The sequence below is a fragment of the Ambystoma mexicanum genome, chromosome 4p (assembly GCF_040938575.1).
Source record: "Ambystoma mexicanum isolate Mex_15411 chromosome 4p, UKY_AmexF1_1, whole genome shotgun sequence".
Classification (NCBI taxonomy): Eukaryota; Metazoa; Chordata; class Amphibia; order Caudata; family Ambystomatidae; genus Ambystoma; species Ambystoma mexicanum.
Window position 1 is genome coordinate 1,163,903,527 of NC_090927.1, and position 23,393 is coordinate 1,163,926,919.

A 23,393-nucleotide genomic window follows, 5' to 3' on the forward strand; every position below is an offset into this window, starting at 1 on the left:
CTGGGGTTCTCAATCAACTAGTGCAAGTCACAGCTGGCCCCCACTCAGTCCTTGATTTTCCCAGGCCTTCTGTGGGACACACAGGAGCAAAAGAGTTTCTTACTTAGGACAGAATCAAAACCTTGAAGGCTTTCATTGGTCACTTTCTCAGCAGAACATCGACGACCCCATGGTGGTTCCAGCACTTGCTGGGGATCATGGCAGCTTGCCTCCTGGCGGTCCCCTTTACCAGGCTCAAGATGAGAAGAATTCAGTTACATCTGGGGCAATGCTGGAACCAAGATAAGGACGCACAGTCCATCAGGATAACCGTAAGTGGGGACCTGCACCCAGACCTTATGGTTGAGAGAGGAAAGCAACCTCTCCTTGGGATGCCTTTTCTACAACCAAGGCATCGATAATAATAACGGACTCATCACAAGAGGGCTGGGGGGCCACCCTTGGCAGTCACTCAGTCCACGGGCTGTGGTCAGGCATGGACAACCACATAAATGTGTGGGATCTCAGGGCTATACAGCTAGCGTTGAGAGCTTTTCTACCACTTGTCAAGAACAGGGGAGTCCTTATTCAAACGGACAGTTCCACATATATGTAATACATCAACAAGCAAGGGGGTCCCAGATCCCCTCCCCTGTACAGACTAACAATCCGGATATGGAAGTGGGCCATCTCTCGCGACATCCATCTGACAGCTGGCCATCTTCCAGGGAACAGCAATGTGGAAGCAGACCGGCTAAGCAGACTGGGAGAGGACAACTATGAATGGGAGATATGCCCCTGAGTCCTTGGTGACATATTTTGAGCATGGGGCCATCAGTCTGTGGATCTGTTTGCCACAGAAGTCAACAAAACCTGCAAACCCTTCGCGTCCTGGATGGGCAGAGGCAAGTGCTCTCTGAGGCACGCTCTTCACCTGCCCTGGAACAACCTTAGGGACTATGCGTACCCAGCAACTCTGCTAATACAGAGAGTAATGTGGAAAGTCTGGGAATCCCAGGGTCTCTGCCTCATACTAGTGGTGCCCGAGTGGCCAGCTAGAATATGATATCTGGATCTGATACGGCTGGCGTTGCGGGGGCCAAATGCACTTCCATTGACTGGAGCCACCCTACTCTCGCAATGGGATGGCGGGAGGCGGTGGTACGCCCGGCTCCAGAGAAGCTAGCTCTAGAGGCTTGGTTCCTGAGCATGTGACTCTGCAGCACTTACAATTATCAGAGGAAAAACCGCAAATCATCCAAAGGGAGAGAAAGGACTTCATACCGAGCCAATATAGGGGCAAGTGTTCAATGTTGCGTTTCTGGGCAAGAGATAATGGGATATACCCTATGGCTTGCTCCCTTGACCATGTACTATCATTCTGTCACCTGGCAAAGTTGGGAGTGCAGGTGGGCATGTGTAGCACCTATCTGGCAGCTATAGGAGCTACAAAAACTCAGACTCCACGTCCTACTCTATGTTGAATCCAGTGGTGAAGAGACAGGTTACTGGACTGACAAGGCTGTTTCCACCGATTAAGCGACCCCACCCGGTCTGGGATCTAAATGTGGTGCTAAACACACTCAAGTATAAGCCTTTCGAGCCTATGGCTACGACAGACATTAGACTAGTCACAATCAAAACAGTGTTTCTGGTTGGTCTCACATCAGCACGCAGAGTCAGTGATATACAAGCGCTGGTTGCGTCTGAACCATACACTACCTTCCACAAGGACAAGGTTGTGCTTCACACTCACCCAACGTTCTTACCAAAGGTGGTCTCATCATTCCATTTGAACGAGGAGATTGTGCTTTCAACGTTTTTCTCCAATCCGCTGTCAGACGCATAAAGGGTCCTACACTGTCTTGCTGTTAGAATAACCCTAAAGTTCTACCAGGTAAGGACAAAGGAGATGCACAAGACTGACACTTTGTTCATATGGAGGATCAAAGTCCAGCTCTGAAGCCTCTAAAGCTTCCATAGCAAGATGGATGGTGGCAGCTATTGAGGAAGCTTACAAGGTGCAGAACAAGGATTTTCAGTAAATGTACACGGCCATGCAATCAGGGTAAAGACTACCGCAGTGGCGTTCCAAAGGCATGCGCCTTAGCAGATCATCAGCAGTCCGGCAACATCTGCATCCCATCTGCTTTTTGCAAGGACTGTCTGGACAGCAGCGCAAGGTCAGATGTGGCTTTTGGCAAAGCAGTGCTGAGGAATCTATTTGCGTAAGGCTGTAGGTCACCTCTCCTCCCTAAGGTCTTAGCATCAGTTGTAATCGCCCCTGCAGTATGGAGGAAAAGGGACGGGACGTAGGAGTAAATACATGCTACTTAATGTAGTGACCACCGTAATCCTAGTCCATAGTCCCCCGTCCTCCATACGACCCTCCATCCTTGTTAGGACCGTTTTCCTAAAGTCCTACTTGGAGATAAGACTTTAGTAAGCTATCCCAGTGGTTTGTAGATCCCCAACTCTTACTATCAGTCTGTACTACTCAGAGACCTTGGTAGCGTGGCAGAGCACTCAGGCTTATCTTAAGAGGAAGATGTGAGCTGTAGGTAAGTACACTGAACGAGGTTAGTAATGCACATCAAAGAAACACACACACACAAATGCATATTAAAATATAGATGTATTATATTTACACAAGAGTCACTGTTAAATACTTAGCACAATAAACCTACACACATAGGTATACTATGCAATACTTTCAAAAGTTTAATTGGTAGTTGCTGAATGCGCACAATTGTTACAGGAGTTTGACAGGTCTACTGTACTATTGGTAACAACGCGCACCCACAAAGTAACACAGTAATTGTATTTAGTCAGCATACACATATTCGATAGTAATTTTTGGGAAGGAAAACAGTTGGTTAGTGTTATCCTAGCAGAGCTCCAGGTTCTAGAGACAGTTTCCCTGCACAGCAAGTCTTTTAATGTCCAAAAAACAACCCTAGATAAAAGGCAGTTCGGAGAGGCTTAAAGTCTTGAAAAGCAGAAGAAGCCAAAAGTTCCTGTGGATACTTTCTAGTCTCTAGAAAAGAAGATACAAGAAGACTTAACCAACATTGAAGACCCTGTAAAAGGACTCGCTAAAGGAACACAAGCAGTGGCCTGAGCCAGAGGTAAGAGGGGGTTGCCCTGGACACCTCTATGTGCACTGCAATGTTCTGGAGCTACTTTCTGGAATAAGGTAAGCACACAGTACCTTAGGTTTGAAAAAAACGTTTGTGGTGGATGCTCTGCGATGCTGCAGCTCTGGGCCCGACCTCCGGATTCCCTGGTCTGATGACAAAAGGCAGGACAATGGATGGGATCTCTCAGCAGCAGTCTAGAGGGAGGACCTCTGGCACGGCTTTCACCAACTTCTCTGGTCACTCTGCGGTTTAGGCGCTTTTTCTGCAGCACCAACAAAGGACCCGATTTGCCTGGTCAATCTTCTTCGCTTTCTACAGTCCCACATTCTGCTGGGCGGGTCTGGGCAAGTTGGATCGGATCCCTGGAGTGTCCTTGAGGGCTCAGCAAAGATTTGCACGGATTTGGCCTTCCCACGATGTTGAACTCGAAATGGGCAGCAGGTCTCCTGGTATTGGGGTTCTGCAGCTCTGGAAACTCACAAGACCTCTGGAGATGGCTCAAATCATAGTTTTGTCTTGGGACTGGTTGTTCCCTCCAGTCAAGGGAAGGAGTCCCCTTCGGAGTTAATCTGTCACGCAGAAAACAGGATCAGAACAGCAGTGGTCGCTTCGCAGTGTTGCAAAGGTCTGCAGGCGCCTCTGGTCATCTTCTTCCGTGTCTTCAGCTTCCAGTGGTCGACTTGCTTCACCTCACCCTTTATCCAGTTTCAGCCCTCACTCCTCTGCAATCTTCCTCAGCAGTTTACAGGAGGGGGTGTCTGGCTGTCCAATGAGGACAGCCAGATCCCCAGTGGGAGCTGGCCCCCATTCAGGCCCGCTGGGGTAGAAAACTCCTCCCCCACTTCCTGCCTGCCCAAACACTCTGGAGCCTAGGCGGGGACACACAAGGGTTACAGCTAAAGGCAAAACACACACATACAGGCCTCCCCCTTTCAGAATGGAAGAAGGGCCAACAAAGAACAACCACGCTCGTAATGGTGAAAAAAGAAGGGAGGCCTCAAGTTGGTACTTGGATGCCCCTATTGTGCACTTTCGAGGCTATGGATATAGCCGGTGGTAGGAAAATTACACAATACTTAGTAGAACATGTTCACTGCCACCAGCCATAACTAGGAGATTGTCTATGTAACTAAAAGGTCACAAAAGCAGAGAGAAGGGGGATACTAGGTATCATTTGGCACTCCACATAGGGTGGTGTGTTCCAATCTTCTCAGACTATAAAGTTTTAGGAGAGAAACTAAGCATCTATCCTTAAGAACTGTAGTTACTCTAGGATAAAAAAAAGAATCGCAAAGGAGAAACCTAAGAGTCCCCAGCAACACTGCCCATAAGGAGCTGGGTGCTGCAATAGTAAAATACTGATGCCCTTTAGAGTTATGGAGAAATATAGACTATATAGGAAAGCTAAAACTACAAAGACTAGAGTTGCAAAAGACAGAGCCCATAAGAATGAATGAGTGGAAAAAGGCTCTACTCATTCAGGATTTCAGAAAAAGATCAAAAAGTCCAGGAAAACATGCTGGGGGTCTCACTAGAAGAGGGGATGAGGCATAGAAATGATAAATCTCCATAACAATCCTCTCCCCTAAAATGTAGTCAGCTGTCTTAATCTGGCTGATGTGTAAAAGGGGACTGAGGTGAGGTGCCTGAGCGCTGAGTCAGCGGATCACACGCACCCATGACCATACCTTTAAATTTAAAGGGGAAATGCTTTTTTTAAGTGAAAAAAAGTTCAGTTTCCGTCCCTGGCATGGAACGCCCATGGGGTATGGAGGAAAGGGAACTATGCACTAGGAGTAGGTTAGTCACTACAGTGAGTAACTTGTAATATCCATACAAGTGCTACCACAACAGCATGTTTACTTGCTAAATCTGAATTTATGCTTTGCACGAGGATCTAAGTGATTAATAGGAAAACAGAAAAAAATGACATTTTCCTTGTTTTAATATGGTGTGGGTCCTCTTCAAACCCTCCCCAAAAACTCAATTTTCACCCGCCACAGACTACTTATCCTCCTACAATTTTGGGGAATTTTACAAGCAGAAACGCGTATGAGACTTCTTCAATTTCGTTTTTTTCTTACTAATCACTTAACTGCTATTTATTCCAAAAACCTTTCTGGGGTGGTGGAAAAGGGAGTTTAGAAAGTTAATATCAGGCATTTGTTACTGTTACTATGTAAAATTCATTCATGAACAAAAGAAAATCTGCTGCTTATTTCTGTTGGAAGGCACAGCAGCATTTTCAAAGTCTGTAGTTAACTGGTAAAACAATACCTTTTACATAATGTGGAATATAGACTTAGCAATCAACCATGTCGCCTAGCTATTTTCCCAGAAAATGATCTCGTACAGAATCTGCCGTATCTTCCAGAACATAGTTTAAACAACTGGGTTTCTGACACTCACCTGATGCAGCTTCTCCTGTACCACAGGGATGTGTGTGAGCAATTCCGTCCACTGGCTTTCAATCTGCGTTAGGCCAGAGCGGAGCGAGGCTGTGTCCACTTTCTTCAGGCGAAGGAGCTGGTTGCCAGTGCTTAACACTGATGACTTCAGGGAAGACTTGGCATCAACTTCCTTTGAGAATTCCTGAGGTAGAGTCAAAATACACACACATTAGACATTGATATAACAAAAGGTAAATTGGCAATAGGTGGGAGAGAAGAGAACCATACCTTGTATCAAGAGGCCTACAGCTACCCAGATAGTGCAGCCTTCTGAAGGCTTAGTATTACTCAAACATACTTGTGCTAGACATTAATGGATTTGAAATGCCAGATGGAGTATAGGTTGCAGAATACTTTGCTCGCTTACCAGGAAGGCATTCAGGTGGTCCCTCACGGTTTCAAGTTCCTGAGGCACAGTCACTGATTGCTGAGTCCAAAATTCTAATCGGTCCATGGTGGACTGCAGCCAGTGCACAAGCTCGGCAGATTCACTTTGGTACCTGATAAGAAAGGAAAGTTGAGACAGCACAGAGCATTATTTCCAAACCAAATATTCCTTTTTACATACTTTTTGGAATTAAGCATCTGTAGAGTTTACAATGGGAGAGTGACAAATAAAACAAAAGGTTACAATACTTGTAATACATACTAAAGTGGATCAAAGAATCTTGATGTGTTAATTTCCATATGCACTGCTAAAAGTTACTCAGTGAGAGGTTGTTACAGAACTAGTGTCCAGTCTATACCAACTGTTTCAAATGATATGTTCCCCATTATGCCATGACCAGCTCAAACCCATGACTAACCCAAACAATAAAATTAGAGTAATTCAGGGTGCTGTTGTAGCAGTATTTGTTGTTCAAAGGGACAATAAAAAATACATACGGTTTAAGTTACTTACCTGTAACTCTTGTTCTCCAGCATGGGTCTGGCATAGATTCACATACTCATGAATATTCCCTGTTGTCAGGCTGGGACTCCGCGGTAAATAGAAAAAAACGGTTTCACTTTAGCTTGAAAACAGTATTTCTCCTCTAAAACAATCACCATCCTCTGGGTCATAATGCCCCCATCCAATGACAGTCCTCTCCCTAGGCTCCACCCCTGGTGGCCCTCTTCAGATCTGGTAAGCATGTAAAGTGGCAATATGAACCAAGAAGAGCCACCGTAGAGAAGGAGGGAGGGTTCGCATGTGAATCTATGCCAGACCCATGCTGGAGAACAAGAGTTACAGGTACATAACTTAACCCTTGTCCAGCATGGGTTCTGGCATGGATTCACATGCTCATGAATGAAGATTACAGAGCAGTACAAACAGACAACCACGGGAGGTGGCAAAGCTCAACAGAAGTAACAACACTTACCCCGGAGACAGACTCACCTCAAGTGAGCAGGTTGCCTAGCACTGCTTGGCCGACCCGGGACTCCTCCCTACAATCCCTTTCGACGCAGTAAAACCTTGTGAAGGTATGCATGGACCTCCACGTAGAAGCCCTGCAGATGTCGAGCAGGGGCACACCAGAGAGAAACGCTGTTGTCGCTGCAATGGCTCTGGTGTAACAAGCCCTCTGCCGGCCAGGAAGAGGTCTGTTAGCCATCTGATGACAGTGCATGATGCAGCCAGAGAGCTACTGGGAGATGAAAGCCTCCGACAAGGCCTTTCCGTGATTCATAGGTCCAAAATAGACAAACAACTGAGAAGACTAACAAAAACTCTTTGTGCATGCCACGCAAAACATCAATGTAAAGCCCTCTCCACTGGTGACGATGGATTTGGGAAGAAGATAGGTAACACCAAAGGCTTGTTGAGGTGGAACTCTGATGTTACCTTTGGCATAAAGGTGGGGTGTGTACACAGTACCACCCTTGAAGCGTGAAAGGACAAGTACAGCTATTTGCAAGACAGGACCTGGATCTCCCCGGCCCGTCTAGCAGAGGTGATCACCACGAGGAATGCCGTCTTCCACAAGAGAAACGTGAGCAGGGCTTGATGCAACGACTCAAAGGGCACCCCCATGAGCATAGTCAAGACAACAGTGAGTTCCCAAGCAGGACAGGGGCCTTCACCGACAGAAAAGTCCTGAACAGGTCCTTGAGGAACTCAAGGACGAGCCGGTACTACCACAGGGAAGTCCTGCCCGGTGTCCTGGTGTAACAGGATATAGCGGCCAGGCGTACCTTGATAGAGGCCAAGGAAAGCAGGTATGGTGGGAATTGCGGGCGCAGTGTGTGGGATATTTTTACCCATGCCAATGCGCCTCACTGCACCCCTTTGCCAATGGGGAAATAAACAGCCAAAAATGGATGCGCTAACCTCTGTGCGTTCCAAATCTGCAAAACTGTGCATGGTTCACCATCACAAAAAGGCTGCACAACCCTGCCACACACAGGTAAAGTTGGTGTAAAAACAGAACTCACTGCAGGAGAATGCCAGTGAGTGCTGTACATGTAACATGAAGCAAGACCACAGAAGTGGGCTAAAAACCAAAAATTCCTTTAAAATGCAGCTTCCCAATCAATTGCAACCTTCAAAGTGCTGTTTTGGCGCTGAATACAGTCATTTTCCAAGTGAACCATTGAAATGAAAAGTGTGCTGAAACCACAGATTATCCAGTGCAGTCAGAAGAAACCGGGCCTCACTGAATGACTGCAACTAAGAAATGTATTTTATGAAACACCAGTCCAGCAACAGTTTGTTTTCAGTTACATGGGAAAAATGCAGATAAAAGTGGCAACATATGAATTTCAGCTGTGCAGAGAAAACTACAAGCATAAGCTGAATACTTACTGCCAGGTTGCAAACAAATCCCTGCACTCAAAGACAGAATAATGCTGAGTTGGATGTGTGTGTGCTGCATAAGAAAATTAGATGTAAAAAAAACAGTTTAAATGTGCCTTTTCCCTGAAGAAATTGCAAAATTCGCCTATTTCACAGCATGTTTTTGTGAAGGGCTTAATTCTGTAAATGTCCAAATCCCTTATAAACTGTGCTTATTTTTATAGGTTTTAAATGAAAGACCTTAAAGTGAATTTTAAAGTAGCCCAGTTTGGAGTTAAGTAAATACTTAATTCTTACTTGACAGTGCCCAGCCTGGGAAAGATGACACTTCAGTTGACACTCCCTTGCTACAGGAAGCCTTAATGGATGCTGGAGGCTCCCGCATATTGATAACAAAGACCTCATCAGACTTTTGTCTCTGGCCTAGTTAAGGACAATGGCAGGCTGCCTACTGATCTCTACAGGGGAGCTTCCCTCTCAAGGAAGGGGAAACCTCCCTGATCAAAAGAATGTGACAGCTGTTACCTGTTGAAAGGAAAGTTGCAAAGAAAAACAACTGCCCAGAACATTTGGTGTTTAAATACTTAATTGTGATTAAGTTTGAAACTCTTAAACTTGCAACCTGAAGGAGGACAAATCTAAACATTGGTAGATATTAATCTAATTTTAGGCCCTTGCTTTGAAGACATTAATGAACTCTGTACAAGTTACAGGAAAACCCTCATTGTAGCAAAACTATTAATGCTGCAAGTCTGATATTGTATACCCATGCTCTAGTGATAATTGCCCAGATATGTACTGAATTAGAAATCATTAGTCCAAACGGTTATGATTAAAAATGATACAATTCCACAGAATGACAAAGACAGCACTCACAGAGATGGGAATTGAATGTGAAAATAACCCATCAAATATGTAATGTATGTGTCCAATTTTATTAGGGGACATCATTTTAGAAATGTACATTTGTGCAAAAGTTAGGTTTTGTTCAAAATCAATGTGGGAGTTCCCAAATCACATCTTAAAATATGACAGCTCTTTCTGACTGCCAACCAGAACAAGGCAAGTGCCTTTAGCCACTCACAGCCGTGGGGGTGTAGTTTGAAATTCTACCCATACCATAAACTTTGTAATGTCACTTACTAGGATAAATATAGGAACTTCACCACACAGACACACACTGCTTCCTGACCACAACCTGATTTCCGCGCAGCGTTTTGTTCCTGACTTCTTCATCTTGTTCCCGACTTCTTCATCTTGTCCTGATTCCAGACTTATTTGCAAAAACCAAGGCCCAGCATTTGCTGAACTCTTTTTAGCTAGCTTAATTCTGATCCAGTCTGGCTTGCTACCATTCACGCTTGCCCACTGAAACTCGCTATCCTGCTAATCTACCGTGTCCAGTGACCAGAAGGGCCGATCCAAATCCAGTCTGAGGTGCCGTCCAAATCGACCAGAACTGTACAGCTGACCCAATTCCACCAGAGGTGCCCCGCTGCCAGTAGACCCGATCCGATGACCAGAACCCTGATGGTCCAATCTTAATTACAGTGGACTGTAAGCATCAACAGGAATAATATTCACCCATAGTATATTGCCTTGTCTTATCCCAATCTCAACCTATCCCATCTTTAACTTCAGAACCCTGACATTGTCAGAACCATTCTTGCACTGATTTTTCCCATTTTGTTTAATTAAACCATAACCCATTAGTGATTTGGATTAAATAAAGTAATTCCCATACCGAACGGAAACCAGAGTATCACACGTGAAGAGTTACAATCGGCCGTGCGTAACTGTGGAGATTCATGGGTGGCATTCTCTTTTTCATAGTCATTAATATAGTTTTATTAAACCCAAATTGTCATTTTTAAAAACAAATTTCTGCTTTTCTCTGCTCTATTTTTTCAAAAACGCCTCTCACTAAAACTTCCATAACTTCTTCAATTTTATAGATAGAAACGTAATTTCAGCTCTCAGTTAGACCTAAGACCCTTAGCTACATCCACAACAAAAGAAATCGCATGGTGAAATTTTGCCGCGAATTTACATTTTTCAAACGTTTCCCACGTGTCTTTTTCTCATTCAAAGTATTTCCACACTCCCTTTCCGATCTAAAGTGTGTACTGTTGTTTATCTTGTAGCTCATGTTTGTTAGGACCTGTTTAGTGTTGCTCTCATAAGAATTTCTGTCAAGTTAAGCATTTGTGCCCACTTTGCATTGTGTCACAAAGCCATTTTACCTGTCATTTTAAAAGTGTCAATCTCCAAAAAAGGTTTTCTCTCATTTGGGGAGGGAAGAATGCATTCAAACTCTAGACATTGTCTTTCATTCCTGAATACCTGCCGCTTAATGACATCTGTGTAGGATTGCTCATTTGTGCCTTAAGAACTTTGCAGGAGGAAATATTAACCTAAACGCTATCTTTTCACAAACCAAAACTGTTCTTTTTCCTGTGTTTTCTACGCTGCATTACTATAAGTGATTTCAATTGCTTTACTTAATTTCTGAATTGTATTGTCACCACTTGGTGATTGCTGCCTCATATATATATATATTTAAATTTGTTGTGATCAAGCGGCGAGGTAAGCCGCGAAACGCGTTAACGTTCCCAACGCGCACAGACATTTGCACTTTGGGAGAGCCAAACTTTGATGGCTTTTTAACTTTTGTGCCACTTTGCAAGGCATTAATAAAGATGGTTTACTATACTTTAACTTTGCTGTCCGGCCTTCGCTACTTTTGGTGATGTGAAGAGTGCTACTCACCCTGCCTGATGTCATCAGTGCTCAAAAGATATTAAAAAGTATGTGTGATTTGAATATTAAATAAATAAATAATTATTTACCTTTATAACCCAGCCTGATTCCTGGTCCAGTGTGACCTGGGTGGTATTTTGAGACGGGTGTGATATGAGTGGTATATCATTCAGAATATTGAACCTATAGACATAATAAATAAGTATTTCATTTGTGCATTACATGCTAGGCGAGATCTGGGTGTGTGCCTGATTGAAATCCTTAACAAGTGACACGAGAAGGAGTCATCTTTTGAGCCCAGCAACACACAGAGAAACGCTTCCACGTATGGGCGTAGCATATCAACGTTGAAGAGGCTATGGCCTTGGCCAGGATGTCCGTACATTCCGCTGGTAAAGAACAATGTCCAAATTCTAGGGCTGCAGGAGCCAGGCTCTGAGGTTCAGCAACGCCGGGTCGTGGTGTAGAATCACTCCTCCCTCTCTGGCAAGAAGATCGGGAAGTAGTGGCAGCCTGATGGATAGAGCCGCCGACAGACGTAGCAGGTCTCAATACCAGATTTGTTTTGGCCCTGGCAAAGCGACGAGTATCATCCTATAGTGACACTATCTGAGTGTGTTGGTCACTGGTAGCAGGAGTGGGAATGGAGCAAAAGCATATAGGAAGAGTCCCTCCCATGGGAACGAGAAAGCATCCCCTCTGCTCCATGGTTGCGGGAACCTACTGGCAAAACTGACACTTGGAGTTTGTCGCCATCGCAAAAAGGTCGATCTGGGGTTGACCACACTCGTGGAATAGAAGATCCACTTGGTCCTGGCGAAGCTCCCACTCGTGGCAAGAACATAGCACCCTGCTGAGCGTGTCTGCGATGGTGTTTGACAAGTGAAAAGGGGAGAGAGCTGGAGAGTACGTCTCGCCCTGCTTCCAGATGTAGAACATGGTGGTGGTGTTGTCCGTGAAGATCCTCACCACCTTGCCCCTCAGCAACGGCAGGAAGGACTTGACGGCCCAAAGCTCCAGAAGACTGATGTGAAGGGTCTTTTCCTCTGGCAGCCAGAGGCCTCTGGCGTGCAACTGTCCGGTGTGGGCTCCCCAACCTTCCAGGGAAGCATCCATGGTGAACATCACCTGGTAAGGAGGGACTTGGAATGGAGCCCCTTGCATGAGGTGAGGAAGCAAACCCCATCACTGTATCATCTGTCGGATCTCCTTGTTGAGGGCAATCTTGTCCATTCAGGATCCTGAGACTTCCAGGAACTCCTGGAGAGGCCTCATCTGCAAAGGCGGACAAGGTTGATGCAGGAGGACATCATACCCAGCAACGGCTTGATGGCTCGCACTGTAGCCGACCACGCCGACAACAGGCGATGCACCTTCCCAGGATGGTTATCACCCTCTCTTCCGAGGGAGACGCCAGACAAGTTACTCTGTTGAGTCGAGCTCCCAGAAACAGAGTGTTCTGCAATGGCTACAAACAGGACTTTGGATAATTTATGGAAAATCCCAGATCCGTCACCAGACACACAGTCTCGCTGTGTGCTAGTTCGTCAGTGCCTGGGAGCGGGAGAGTCAATCATCCAGATAATAGTAGACAAGGATGCCCTCAAGATGAAGATGCGCTGCCTCCAGAACCAAGTACTTTGTAAGGACCCCTGGGGCTGATTTCAGGCCAAAGGGGAGCGCCTTGAACTAACAGTGTCGTCCCTGGACCACGAACCACATGAATCTTCGGTACTTCCAGAGGATGGTCACATGGAAGTAGGTGTCCTCCAAATCCAGCAACGCAAAGAAGTTGCTTTGTTCCAGTTCGCCGAGCATGTGCTGCAATGTGACCATCCTGAATTTCTTGGTGTTCAAGTACTTGTTGAGGCGTCTCATGTCCAGGATGGGCCACCACCCTCCTGACTTCTTTCGGACCAGAAATATTTGGAGTACACTCCGGAGCCCCCGAGGCACTGGGGGACGGGTTCTATCGTCCCCTTCTTTAGCATGGTGTGGACCTCCTGCAGCAGCTACGCCACCTGTTGTTCTTGTCGAGCCACCGGGGGAATACGAGGACACTTGCGTTGGAACTCCAAGGTGTGCCAGTGTTCGAGAGCATCCAGCACCTATCCATCGGTGGTGATGGTCTTCTACGTGCTGATGAACCTCACCATCCGGCCTCTCACTGGGATGCACAAGCAGGGGCCCGAGTACATGGTCGGACCAGGCCTGTTTGGGTTCAGGGCCCTGCCCTGCGGGCAGTGCTGATGCTGTCCTCCGCTGCCGTATGCTCGTCAGTGACCTCTGTAGGCCTTCAGTTGTGGAGCGGGAAGGCTGCCGATAAGGGGTGGTATATCCGTTGGAGGACATGCCGGACATTCCTCTTGAGGAACGAAAGGACAACGACCGACGTTGCTGTAGGGTACCCAGCAAACGTACCATCTCTCTATCTGTCTTGATAATTTGCAGAGACTCGTCAACGGTCTTGCCGAAGAGGTTCTCTCGATCAAATGGCATGTCCAATACCTTGGACTGAACGTCCAGCCTGAAGTTGGTGGCTTTCAGCCATCCCTGCCGAAAAAGCGACACTTGTTGCCCATTTGACGGAACCCAGTGTTCACGATGACCACCGCCACTGTAATGGCATGGCCCAAGGTCACTTCGCTTTCCAGGAACAGCCCCAGTGCTTCTACCTTTTTGTCCTCAGCTAAGAAGTCCAAAATAGGGCCCAATTTATACCATAGTTCCCGTTCGTAGCGGGACAAAATGCCAGGGCGTTAGCGGCCTAAATGGTGCTAGCAGCAATATAGATGAATCCTTTTCCCCTCATCGCGTCCACCTCCTGGTCCGGGGGCACCGAGGACAAGGTCAACGGTTTCGCTGAGCTTTTCCTGGCTGAGGATGAGACTACAGAATTGGGTGAAGGCTGGGACCTCAGGCACTTGGGTGCAGAGTCCAGGACTCTGTATTTCCTCTCGAGCCTATTCTGCTTGGGTAGAGCGGTGCTCAGAGTCTTCTTTAGGGCCAAGCCCTCATCCCAGATATCGTCTAGCAAGGGAACAGACATGATGGTCTTCCGCCTGGACTCACGCCATTGGTAAAGTAACCCTTCCTTTTTAGTCTCCTATGGCACCAGTTAAAAAGGTTCTGAGGCACTGGACATCATAGCGTGAAAAGAACCGACTTCATCCAGTGGAAAGGCCCTGCATGGTTCATTCGTACCCACTGAATCCCCATAAGCTGGCACAAAGTCATTGGCCTCGTCGGGTCGGTGTCCATCACGTAGTAGCTGTATCTGTGCCTGTGTCCATGTGTGCTGACGGATCCCCAGTCGGAGTGAAATCCCAAGGTGGAGGTGGTGGTGGAGGTGTTGGTTGATGCTTAGGACCAACTAGGTCTTTTGACCTGCACTTGCGCCGGGGATGAGTCCTGGGAGGCGGCCTTGTGGGACTCCTAGACGGAACGGGGGCCCTGTGTGGGAGGCAGTCTTTGTTGAATCTCTGAAACAAGTGTGTGCAGCATGGTCAGAATGTCCAAAGACATGCCTCTTGTCCGAGGTGTGAAAGGAATGGGCGTTGGAGTTTCCGGACTGATATGCCTCCTCTGGCGAGGTGGGAGACCGGGATCACTTTGTGGGGACCCACCTGCAGACATGGGTGCCTGGCCCACTTTGTGGTCTGAAAAATAGTCTTCTAAACAAACAATAAAAGAGAATGCAGATGGTTGATCAAAATAACACAAAGAAGTTGTAATAAAGAAGAGGTCATTCTAAACAGAAGAACAATTTTGGACATATTACATTACATGCGCGACCTACGACACATAATATCAGAAGACATACAAATCGTGGAACCTTGGCACACCAGAAAGGGGGCAGCAGCATTGTTACATTTTAATTCCAGAACAATATGCCGAATGATTGAGAAACATCATGACGACTTCTATAATCATGGATATCACATAGAAGAAATCACGATAAATAAACATCAAGCAAATATAGAAATACAGAGGAACAAATCGGAAATCAAAAGAGAAAACAAGCAAATCGAAGCGGGTAACAATATGTGCGCTGACCAACTAAGGGGGGAGAACTTGCAAAAAGAACACAAAGGAACACAGGCCAAGAAAGTGGCACAAAGTCGATGCATAAGGGATAACAGAACACATACCAGGGAAAGTGAAATAAACAAACATGCCCTAACGCAAAGAAGAATAGGTGAGCAATACCACACGACAAAGGTACAAAGAAGTCAATCTGACGAGAAGGTGATAACAAGATCGGTGACACAAAGAGTAGACAAAAGTCCGTCCACACAGAAAAAAGAAGCTCCACCGAATAGCAAAACAGGACTATGGGGTTGGCTACCGAAAGCATTGTCCCGCCGATATAACAAATAGCCATCCTGGCAAGACAAGACGGCAACAAACGACCAGAACAATGAGCGGGGCGAAACTGTAAAGTTATGCTCATGGAACACGAGAGGACACTCCCACTTAACCACACCAGGAGACCCCAATCTAGGAGAATTTGATATCATATGTCTCCAAGAGACATGGCTGCAACAAACTCCCACGATGGAAGGCTACCAGATCATTCTGGCACCTGCCGCAAGGGGAATTAAAGGACGTCCAACTTCAGGACTGATGATAGCATGTCGAAATGGATGTGGAGCTTCAATGGAAACAACAATAACCGCCAACCAGTCAATCTTAGCAGTAATACTCACCTGGGGTGAGGTAGGCAAACAAAAAGTGAAAAACAAAAAAGTTATGATAATCAATACTTACTGGAACCCAGTAACAACAAGTGCAAGAAAACTCAATGCAATGTGCAACGAGGCAATAGAGGTAGCAATGCGTGAGCATCAAGTATCAACAATACTCGTGTGCGGAGACCTGAATGCCAATTGTAAAACAACACAAAAGGCAAGCAAAACCATAGCACTGCAAGCCGCAGAACAACGCGGCAAAGAATGGCTCAAATTCTCCGGCATGCATGGACTTCACAACGTAGATGAGGCTTTCCCAGCAACAAACAGAATACCAACATGGGAGCGTGCGCCTTTGGCAACCACGATTGATTACATATTTGTATCAGAATCACTACTGCATGACATCAAAGAGTTTAATGTGCGACGCACGTCCATGAGCGATCACAACATGTTGGTAATATCTTGGCTGGCAGAGAACAAAAGTGGCCGAAATTTGCAACTCGAACCGAATGCACAAGGAACACGAATAAGAATAAGTGCGAATGAGATCATCAAAGCGACAGCAAAATACGAAGCAGATGCACTGACATCAACAGTGCCCGACATTGATTATCAACCACTATTAATTCCGCACGTATGTCCGAGAAAAGGAAGAGGACACATGATGAAAACAGAAACAAAACATGCATATAACAAAGAACTTATTGCAAAAAGACGTGAATATAGAAAAGCGCTACGTAACGCACGCAAAAAATCCATCAATGAAACACCCGCAAATATCAGGAACATAAAATCAAGATACAAAGCATGGGTAAGAGCCCATAGATATAAATTGTATCAAGCTGACGCGGAACAAATTATCAAGGCTCTCATTACAAACAACAGCAGACATTTCTGGACTCTATTAAGAGATACAGAGCAAACCCTTGAGAGACAAATTCTGAACAACATTAGTCAACATGCATGGGAACAACACTTTGAAACAGTTTTCAAAGCAGAAGAACCATATACCGGCATTGAGACACAATCGAAAGCAATAAACTGGGTCAACGTAGAAAATAAAGAAGACATTTTGAATATAATCAAGAACTTAAAGAACTCCAGAGCACCTGGTCCAGACGGCATCACCAACGCTGAATTAAAAAAATATGCAAACGAATGGACAAGCTTCATAAGTGCTATTTTTCGACGCTGCACAGAACTAAAGTCGATACCTGAATCATGGACAAAAGCTATAATAGTTCCGATTTACAAAAAAGGGAACCTTACAGATCCAGCAAATTTCCGTCCGATTGCGTTATTGGACGTGATAGGCAAAGTATACGCAACGTTACTAATGAAAAGATTTCAAACATGGGCTGCATCAGCAAAATGCAATGATGATTATCAAACTGGCTTTAAGAGAAACGCAGGAACCTCGTGTAACATTCTGGCGTGTAACATCTTAAAAAGCAAAGCACTGCAATACAAACAGTGTCTGTTTGTAGTCTTCATTGACTTCACTCAAGCTTTTGATCGTATTGAAAGGCCGATCCTATGGAGAAAACTAAAAGAATGGAATTGCCCGGAAGACATACTAGCCCCGATACAGGCTCTGCATCATGAAACCAAAATGCGAGTGCGTCTCAGCCGAGAAGGAGACCTGTCTAACGAAGTCAAGAGCACCCGAGGAGTCAAGCAGGGATGCCCGCTGGCTTCAGCGCTGTTTATCAGCTACATTGGAGACATTCAAGACATTGGGCAAACAATAAGGGTTTTCCCGCCAAAAATCGGAGTCACAGAAATCGGCCATCTCCTATATGCGGACGATCTAACGTTTTTTGATCAAACACAAATAGGTCTGCAAAGAAAGTTAAGTGCCCTACAGCAATATGCAACAAGTAACCACCTGGAAATTAATATAAGCAAAACAAAAGTTATGATCTTCCAAAATCGTGAGAAAAAAAACAGCAACTTCAGATGGCGGCTGGGCCACACTGAAATCGAGTCCGTCACCTCATTCAAATATCTTGGAGTATTCCTAGACAGTTCACGCCAAGAAAACACAATGCAAGCGGAACTGTTTGGAAAGACAGACAAACTAGCAGCCCAAGCAAAAGCTATCGATGGCAAATTTGGGAAATACTCACTTGTCCCAGTTTTAAACTTCTATAAAATGAAGGTCGTACCTACCTTGACATATGGGATGGAAGCGATGCCCATGATGCCAAAGCAAATATGGGCTAAACTAGAGGCCCGATTTTGGTGAAAAGTTTTGAAATTACCCAAATCGACATCAGGGGTGGCCATACGCCGAGAACTCAGCCTGCAATCTTTAAAATGCACAGTGGTGTGCAACACCATAATGCTCTTTAGGAAAAGCAGAATGGACACCAGCAATAAAATCTTCAACATGATTAAATGCGAAATGGATGCCAGAAACTGTCAGATGCTAATAACATGGCAAGAGGAAAATCTAGGTGTATTATGTGATATAGCATCGGACGAACAAGAACTGATTGAAAATCCATGTAAAGTTCTACAAAAAATTAAAGATGCAGATTGGGCAACGACGATCGACGTTACAACAAGATCGAAACTCATGGCTCACTTACCGCATAATATATTGAAACGAAATGAGTTGCAAGGCTTCATAAACCAATTTCCAAATAAAAAGGCGCAAAATCTAATTTTACGAGCACGACTCAACATAATGAAAACAAATGAGATACTTCATATCAGAGGACAAACAGCAACTAACGATTGTCGTTTTTGCAATAATGCCAGCCACCCTGTCAAAGAAACAATAAGACATTTGCTAATGTCATGCCCAGCAACGAATTTTATTAGACAACAGTATCTGTCACACATGCCCGGTTTTAACATACTACACGAGGAAAATACCTGGTGGTGCAGGCTCATTGGGGATGATAGAATCACATGGCAAGTTGCAGCAGCAAAAATGTTAGAATACATCGACCAACAACTACTCAACAACAATGGGTGTCACCAAGAACAAATACAACAGTGACCACAACATCCATCAAATGAACCGACAAATCACAAATTGCCCACAGAAAGCGACAAACTGATCGGATAAATAATCGTATGAAATGATGAGAAGACCTGTATTGTAAAAATCCAATGTGATTAAACAATAAAAAAAAAAAAAAAAAAAAAAAAATAGTCTTCTGGCAGATTATCGCCACCCTCCTCTGAGTTCGTATAAATCTGCACTGGTTTCCCTGGGGCCGCTCTTGTTTCCATACCCTTCTTAGGGTCAGTAGGAGCTTTACCCTTTCCCCTCTCCGGAGACTTCTGGGGCAGAGCGGTCAGTGGAGCTGTCCCCATTCCAGGGGTCTTCGCCGGAGCAGCTGCTTCACACCGTGGCACTACTGACACTTGAGGGGCGTCACCACCATGACTGTGGACACCCCCTTCGTGGCCAGCCCCTCGTTTGACAAAGACGTAGTGGTCATCGGCAGGGTGGTAGAATCTGTTGGATCCCAAAAACCAATGTGTGAAGAGTGGTTAAAATGGCCATGGACACATCTCGAGGCACTGCAGGAGCCCATACAGGGTCCCGAGGTAGAGGGCTAGTAGCATGAGATAGCTGTGCCAGTTGCTGAAGCATGGGTCTAATGGGATCAGGTTCTCACTGCACGCCTTCTTGGTCTGAGTAGAATCACTGAGCCAGTGGGTGACACCCTGGGAGGACTCAATAGAGCCAGTGTGCCAATGGTGCAGCTGTTGGCAGCACCAGTGTTGCAGAAGGGGGCTTTGGAGGCAGGGCCACTCGGGAAGCAGCAGTAGTTACCTTGGAGACAGTGACCATGGCTGTCTATAGACCAATGACAGAATGAAAACCGGTGGAGTCGGCTTCATGGATGAGTCTGTCGACTGGGTCATAGACATCGACAGGGTAGCTGTCTTCGTGGATGAAGTCGTCGCCAGGGTAGCCATCCTTGTGGACAAAGTCATTGACAGGGTAGCCGCCGTTATGGACAAAGTCGTCAAAGGGTTAGGCGCTGGTGGGTCCCTTGGCAGGGTCTTTGATGATGAAGATTTATGCTTCGTAGACAGTGTCGATGATCTGGTTGTAGGCTGGGCCTAGCTTGCCAACGGTATACGACCCGTCGACAAAGAGGGTGTTGACAACCTGTGCTTTTACAACAGAGGTTCTTTGCGCCTTGGAAGAGAAGGCATGGCAGATGGAACATCCATGCACGTTGTTGTCTGGATGCAAGCAGTAGATGCATTTTAGGTCCATATCTTCGATGAAAATGTTTTTTCAGGCTGCATTGCAAGCAGGACTTAAACAGGCTTTTCCTTATGGCTTCCGCCATGGTGCGTGCGGAAGGCCCAAAATCTGAAGATGGCCACAAGGGGTGGAGCTTAGGAGGATGAGTCTCATTGGTTGGGCAGTATGACCCAAAGGACAGCAAGGCTATAGAAGCAACAAGCAGATTTTAGCTTTTAAGGTAAATTCCTTTAATATTACTGAGGATTCCCAGCTGGAATGCTGGAGAAGTAGAATATTATACTAAATATATTTCTTCTACACAAGGTATTTTGATTCTGTACATATTCCAGGATGAGTAGAGGGAATGTATACCTTGATTTCCTTCCATTAAAAATAAAATTTATTACTTTGGACAACAGCGAATGGGACACAGCCGATGCTTAATGGAGAATTATACACCAATTCCAACCCCTATCCAGTGCTTTTGGAAATAGGTGGGGCTATTACGCTAGGCCAAATCACAGGGCACAAAGCAAGTAGGAAAGCAAACCCAAGAATCAGAAACCACAGTGAATCAACAAACAAACAAGACAGTTTCTGAAAGGAGACAGAGGCTGGTTAATTGGGTAGGATATTGGACAGAAAAAGCAGTATTGTGTCCACACCAAGGGTGTTAATCAGACAGTACTAGTAAAAAGGGAAGTAGACTGCACCAGGTGAGTCATAGCTTTCCAACTTATATTGGAGATCATTGGGCACCACGAGAAGGACCAATCGATGCTGGACTCAGTGTACCAGACCATCAAGTGTTGGATGTCAACGAACTGGCTCTGCCTGAACGCGACCAAGACCAAACTTATGTTGTTCAGTACCCGGCAAGCCACAGATAGCCTGGGTCATGTGTATGCCAGTTTTGAAATTGATGGCGGTCAGATCATGGTAGTGCATAAGGTTAAGACAGTAGGTACTTACTTGGAAGAAGGCATGGACAGTGATGCCCATGTAGCAGCCATCACCAAAAGTACCAACTACCACCTTAAGGTGCTACGGCAAGTGGCCCCACTGTAGAAATTCGTACTAAACTTGTCACAGCGGTAATCCTGCCTCGCATGGATTATTGCAATGCCTTGCGGGGAGGCGCAAATAGGACAGATATTCAAGGACTACAAAAGATTCAAAACGATGCCATTCGCATCATATGTCAGATGAAGCGTTCTGAACCGACATCAGCAGCATGAAAGAAACTGCACTGGTTACCGGTAACAGCGTGGATTCAGTTTAAATTGTTGTCCATCTGCCACAAGTGCGTCTTTCGAAACGCTCCTGCTTATTTGAAAAATAGAGTGAACATTTACCAACCCACAAGAAATCTGCGATCATCCGATGACCGCCTGCTGGAAGTACATTGCGTTAAGTGAGCCTTTGCTTACGGCCGTGCATTTCATGTACAGGGTGCACGGGCTTGGAACGCCCTACCTGCACAGTTGCGCAAAACTGAGAACTACTTGGCTTTTAGAAAGCAGTTGAAAACTGCTCTATTCTTACACAAAGAATAACTTTCATCGTCGTCTATCTCCGGGCCTTTTCATCTCCTGTTTCATCTGGCGCCTGGATGCCCTCGGGCTTTGGCGCGGTATAAATGTAATAACATAACATAGCTTGAGGAAAGCTAGGTCTCCATAAAAAGAGAGCTAGCTCTACACAAGACTTATCTGCTTGGTATTAGGTAACCCACCTTTTGGTATAGGTCTGTACTACACAAGTTGGTAGTGTGACTGAGCAGCCAGGCCTATTTTAAGAGGAATAAATGTGAGCCGTAGAGCTGTACAAATGAAATCCTTCAATACAAGTAACCAAGTAACACTTACACCCAGGGTTTTAGTTAAAAATAAGTATCTATTTATTTAACATCAGATTTTAGTAAAACATTCTTTAAAAAAGAAATTGTTTGTAACAGTCAGCAAACTTTGGAATTACCTATCAAAATCAAGAAAGCTGGTGAATACTCTTTGGAGATGCAAATATTTTTCTCCTATACCCTGAAGTGACTACAATAACAAGGATAGTATTGCATTAATATATAACACTCGTATACTTTTTAGACTCTGAGTTTCAGAAGGAAAAATAGAAAGGTTAGAACGTTTACTTATAATGTGGACAATTGGAATCCTCCAATGAAATCTAGGTAAGCCTTTCCCAGCAGAAATAAATGCCAACCTATGAGGCACAAGCAATGCCAAAGTCACTGGATTCAGAAAGGGGCCTTTAGGGAGCCAGGACAGCCAAAGTCATTTGGACAAAGTCAATAGTTCTGATGCACTTCTTGGACGAAAAGTCTTTCACAAAAGTGAGATAGTCCAGAAAATCACAGTAGAAACACAAGCCGTTAAGCCTGTGCAAAAGGAAGTTGAAATCAACTCAGAAAGTTAAGAAAGTCCAAATCTCAAGTGAGACAGCACGACTCAAGGCAAGAAGGGGAGTACCCCCAAGCCCAAACAGTGCCTGTGGTTAGAAGAAAAGTGGTCCAGCTGGATCTCGTCTTACTACAGCCATGCAGACCCTGGTTCCTGAGCCTCAGTCGTGGGGACAAGAGGGAGAACGTCTGGAGGTCTCCTGCGGCAGTACTCAGGAAGGTCGTCCGCAGCTACAGGCTCCCTTCGATTCAGCAGCGCTTCGCAAACAGCACTGATGCAGAACAAATCTCCGGTTGGACTTTCCTTGCTCCCTCGGTCGTGGACTCTGGATCGGGATTTCCTGCTTCTGGAGTTTACTTAGGATGTTCCTGGAACTTTTGACTGGATTCGTTCCGCGGCAGACGTTGCACTCGGTTATGGACACTCAAACCCTGGCATTGGGCTTCTGCAGCAACGGAGAGGCACAGCAAGTCGGGGAAATGCGCCAATGTGGAGTTCGTCTCGGGGTTAGTTGGTCGCCCTGACCCAAGGGAAGAAGCCGTCCCTTCCGGAGCTTCTCTGGCGATTCAAAAAAGGAGGTCAGCACAGCAGTAGAGCTTCACTGGTACTTCGAGGTCCAGGAGGTTGCAGCAGGCTTCTTTTACAATTTCTGCTTCGGATGTTTCTTCCAGTGGTCAACTCTGCCTCAGTCCCAAAACTCTCGCCTTTCAAGCAAGTTTTCCCATTCATTCAAAGCCTAGGCTGTCAATCACACAGCAGGGTGGCTGTCCTTGCAGGACAGCCTGCCGGCCAATCAGGACTGGTTTCGTTCAGGAACTCCTAGAAACAAAGGACAGGGGAGTTTTGGGAACCACCCTCATTTCCTGCCCTTCCAGACACACTGGAGCCAGGGGCCAAATGCAAAACACACAAAGGGCTCAAATTAACGCACAAAAAGTAAAAGTAAAAGCTAAGA

At 45.6% G+C, this 23,393-nt stretch overlaps 1 protein-coding gene across 17 annotated transcripts in view; it reads right to left on the reverse strand.

Annotated features, from left to right (window-relative positions):
- The window catches only part of SYNE1 (spectrin repeat containing nuclear envelope protein 1), a 1,651,720-nt gene that overhangs the window by 374,900 nt on the left and 1,253,427 nt on the right, over positions 1–23,393 (reverse strand). For all 17 annotated transcript variants that reach the window (XM_069606781.1, XM_069606782.1, XM_069606785.1 and 14 more), the window contains 2 exons: positions 5,937–6,069; positions 5,529–5,711 (listed from right to left, as the gene is read on the reverse strand). In XM_069606781.1, the coding sequence (XP_069462882.1) occupies positions 5,529–5,711; positions 5,937–6,069 (316 nt within the window). The remainder of the gene's footprint in view (positions 1–5,528; positions 5,712–5,936; positions 6,070–23,393) is intronic.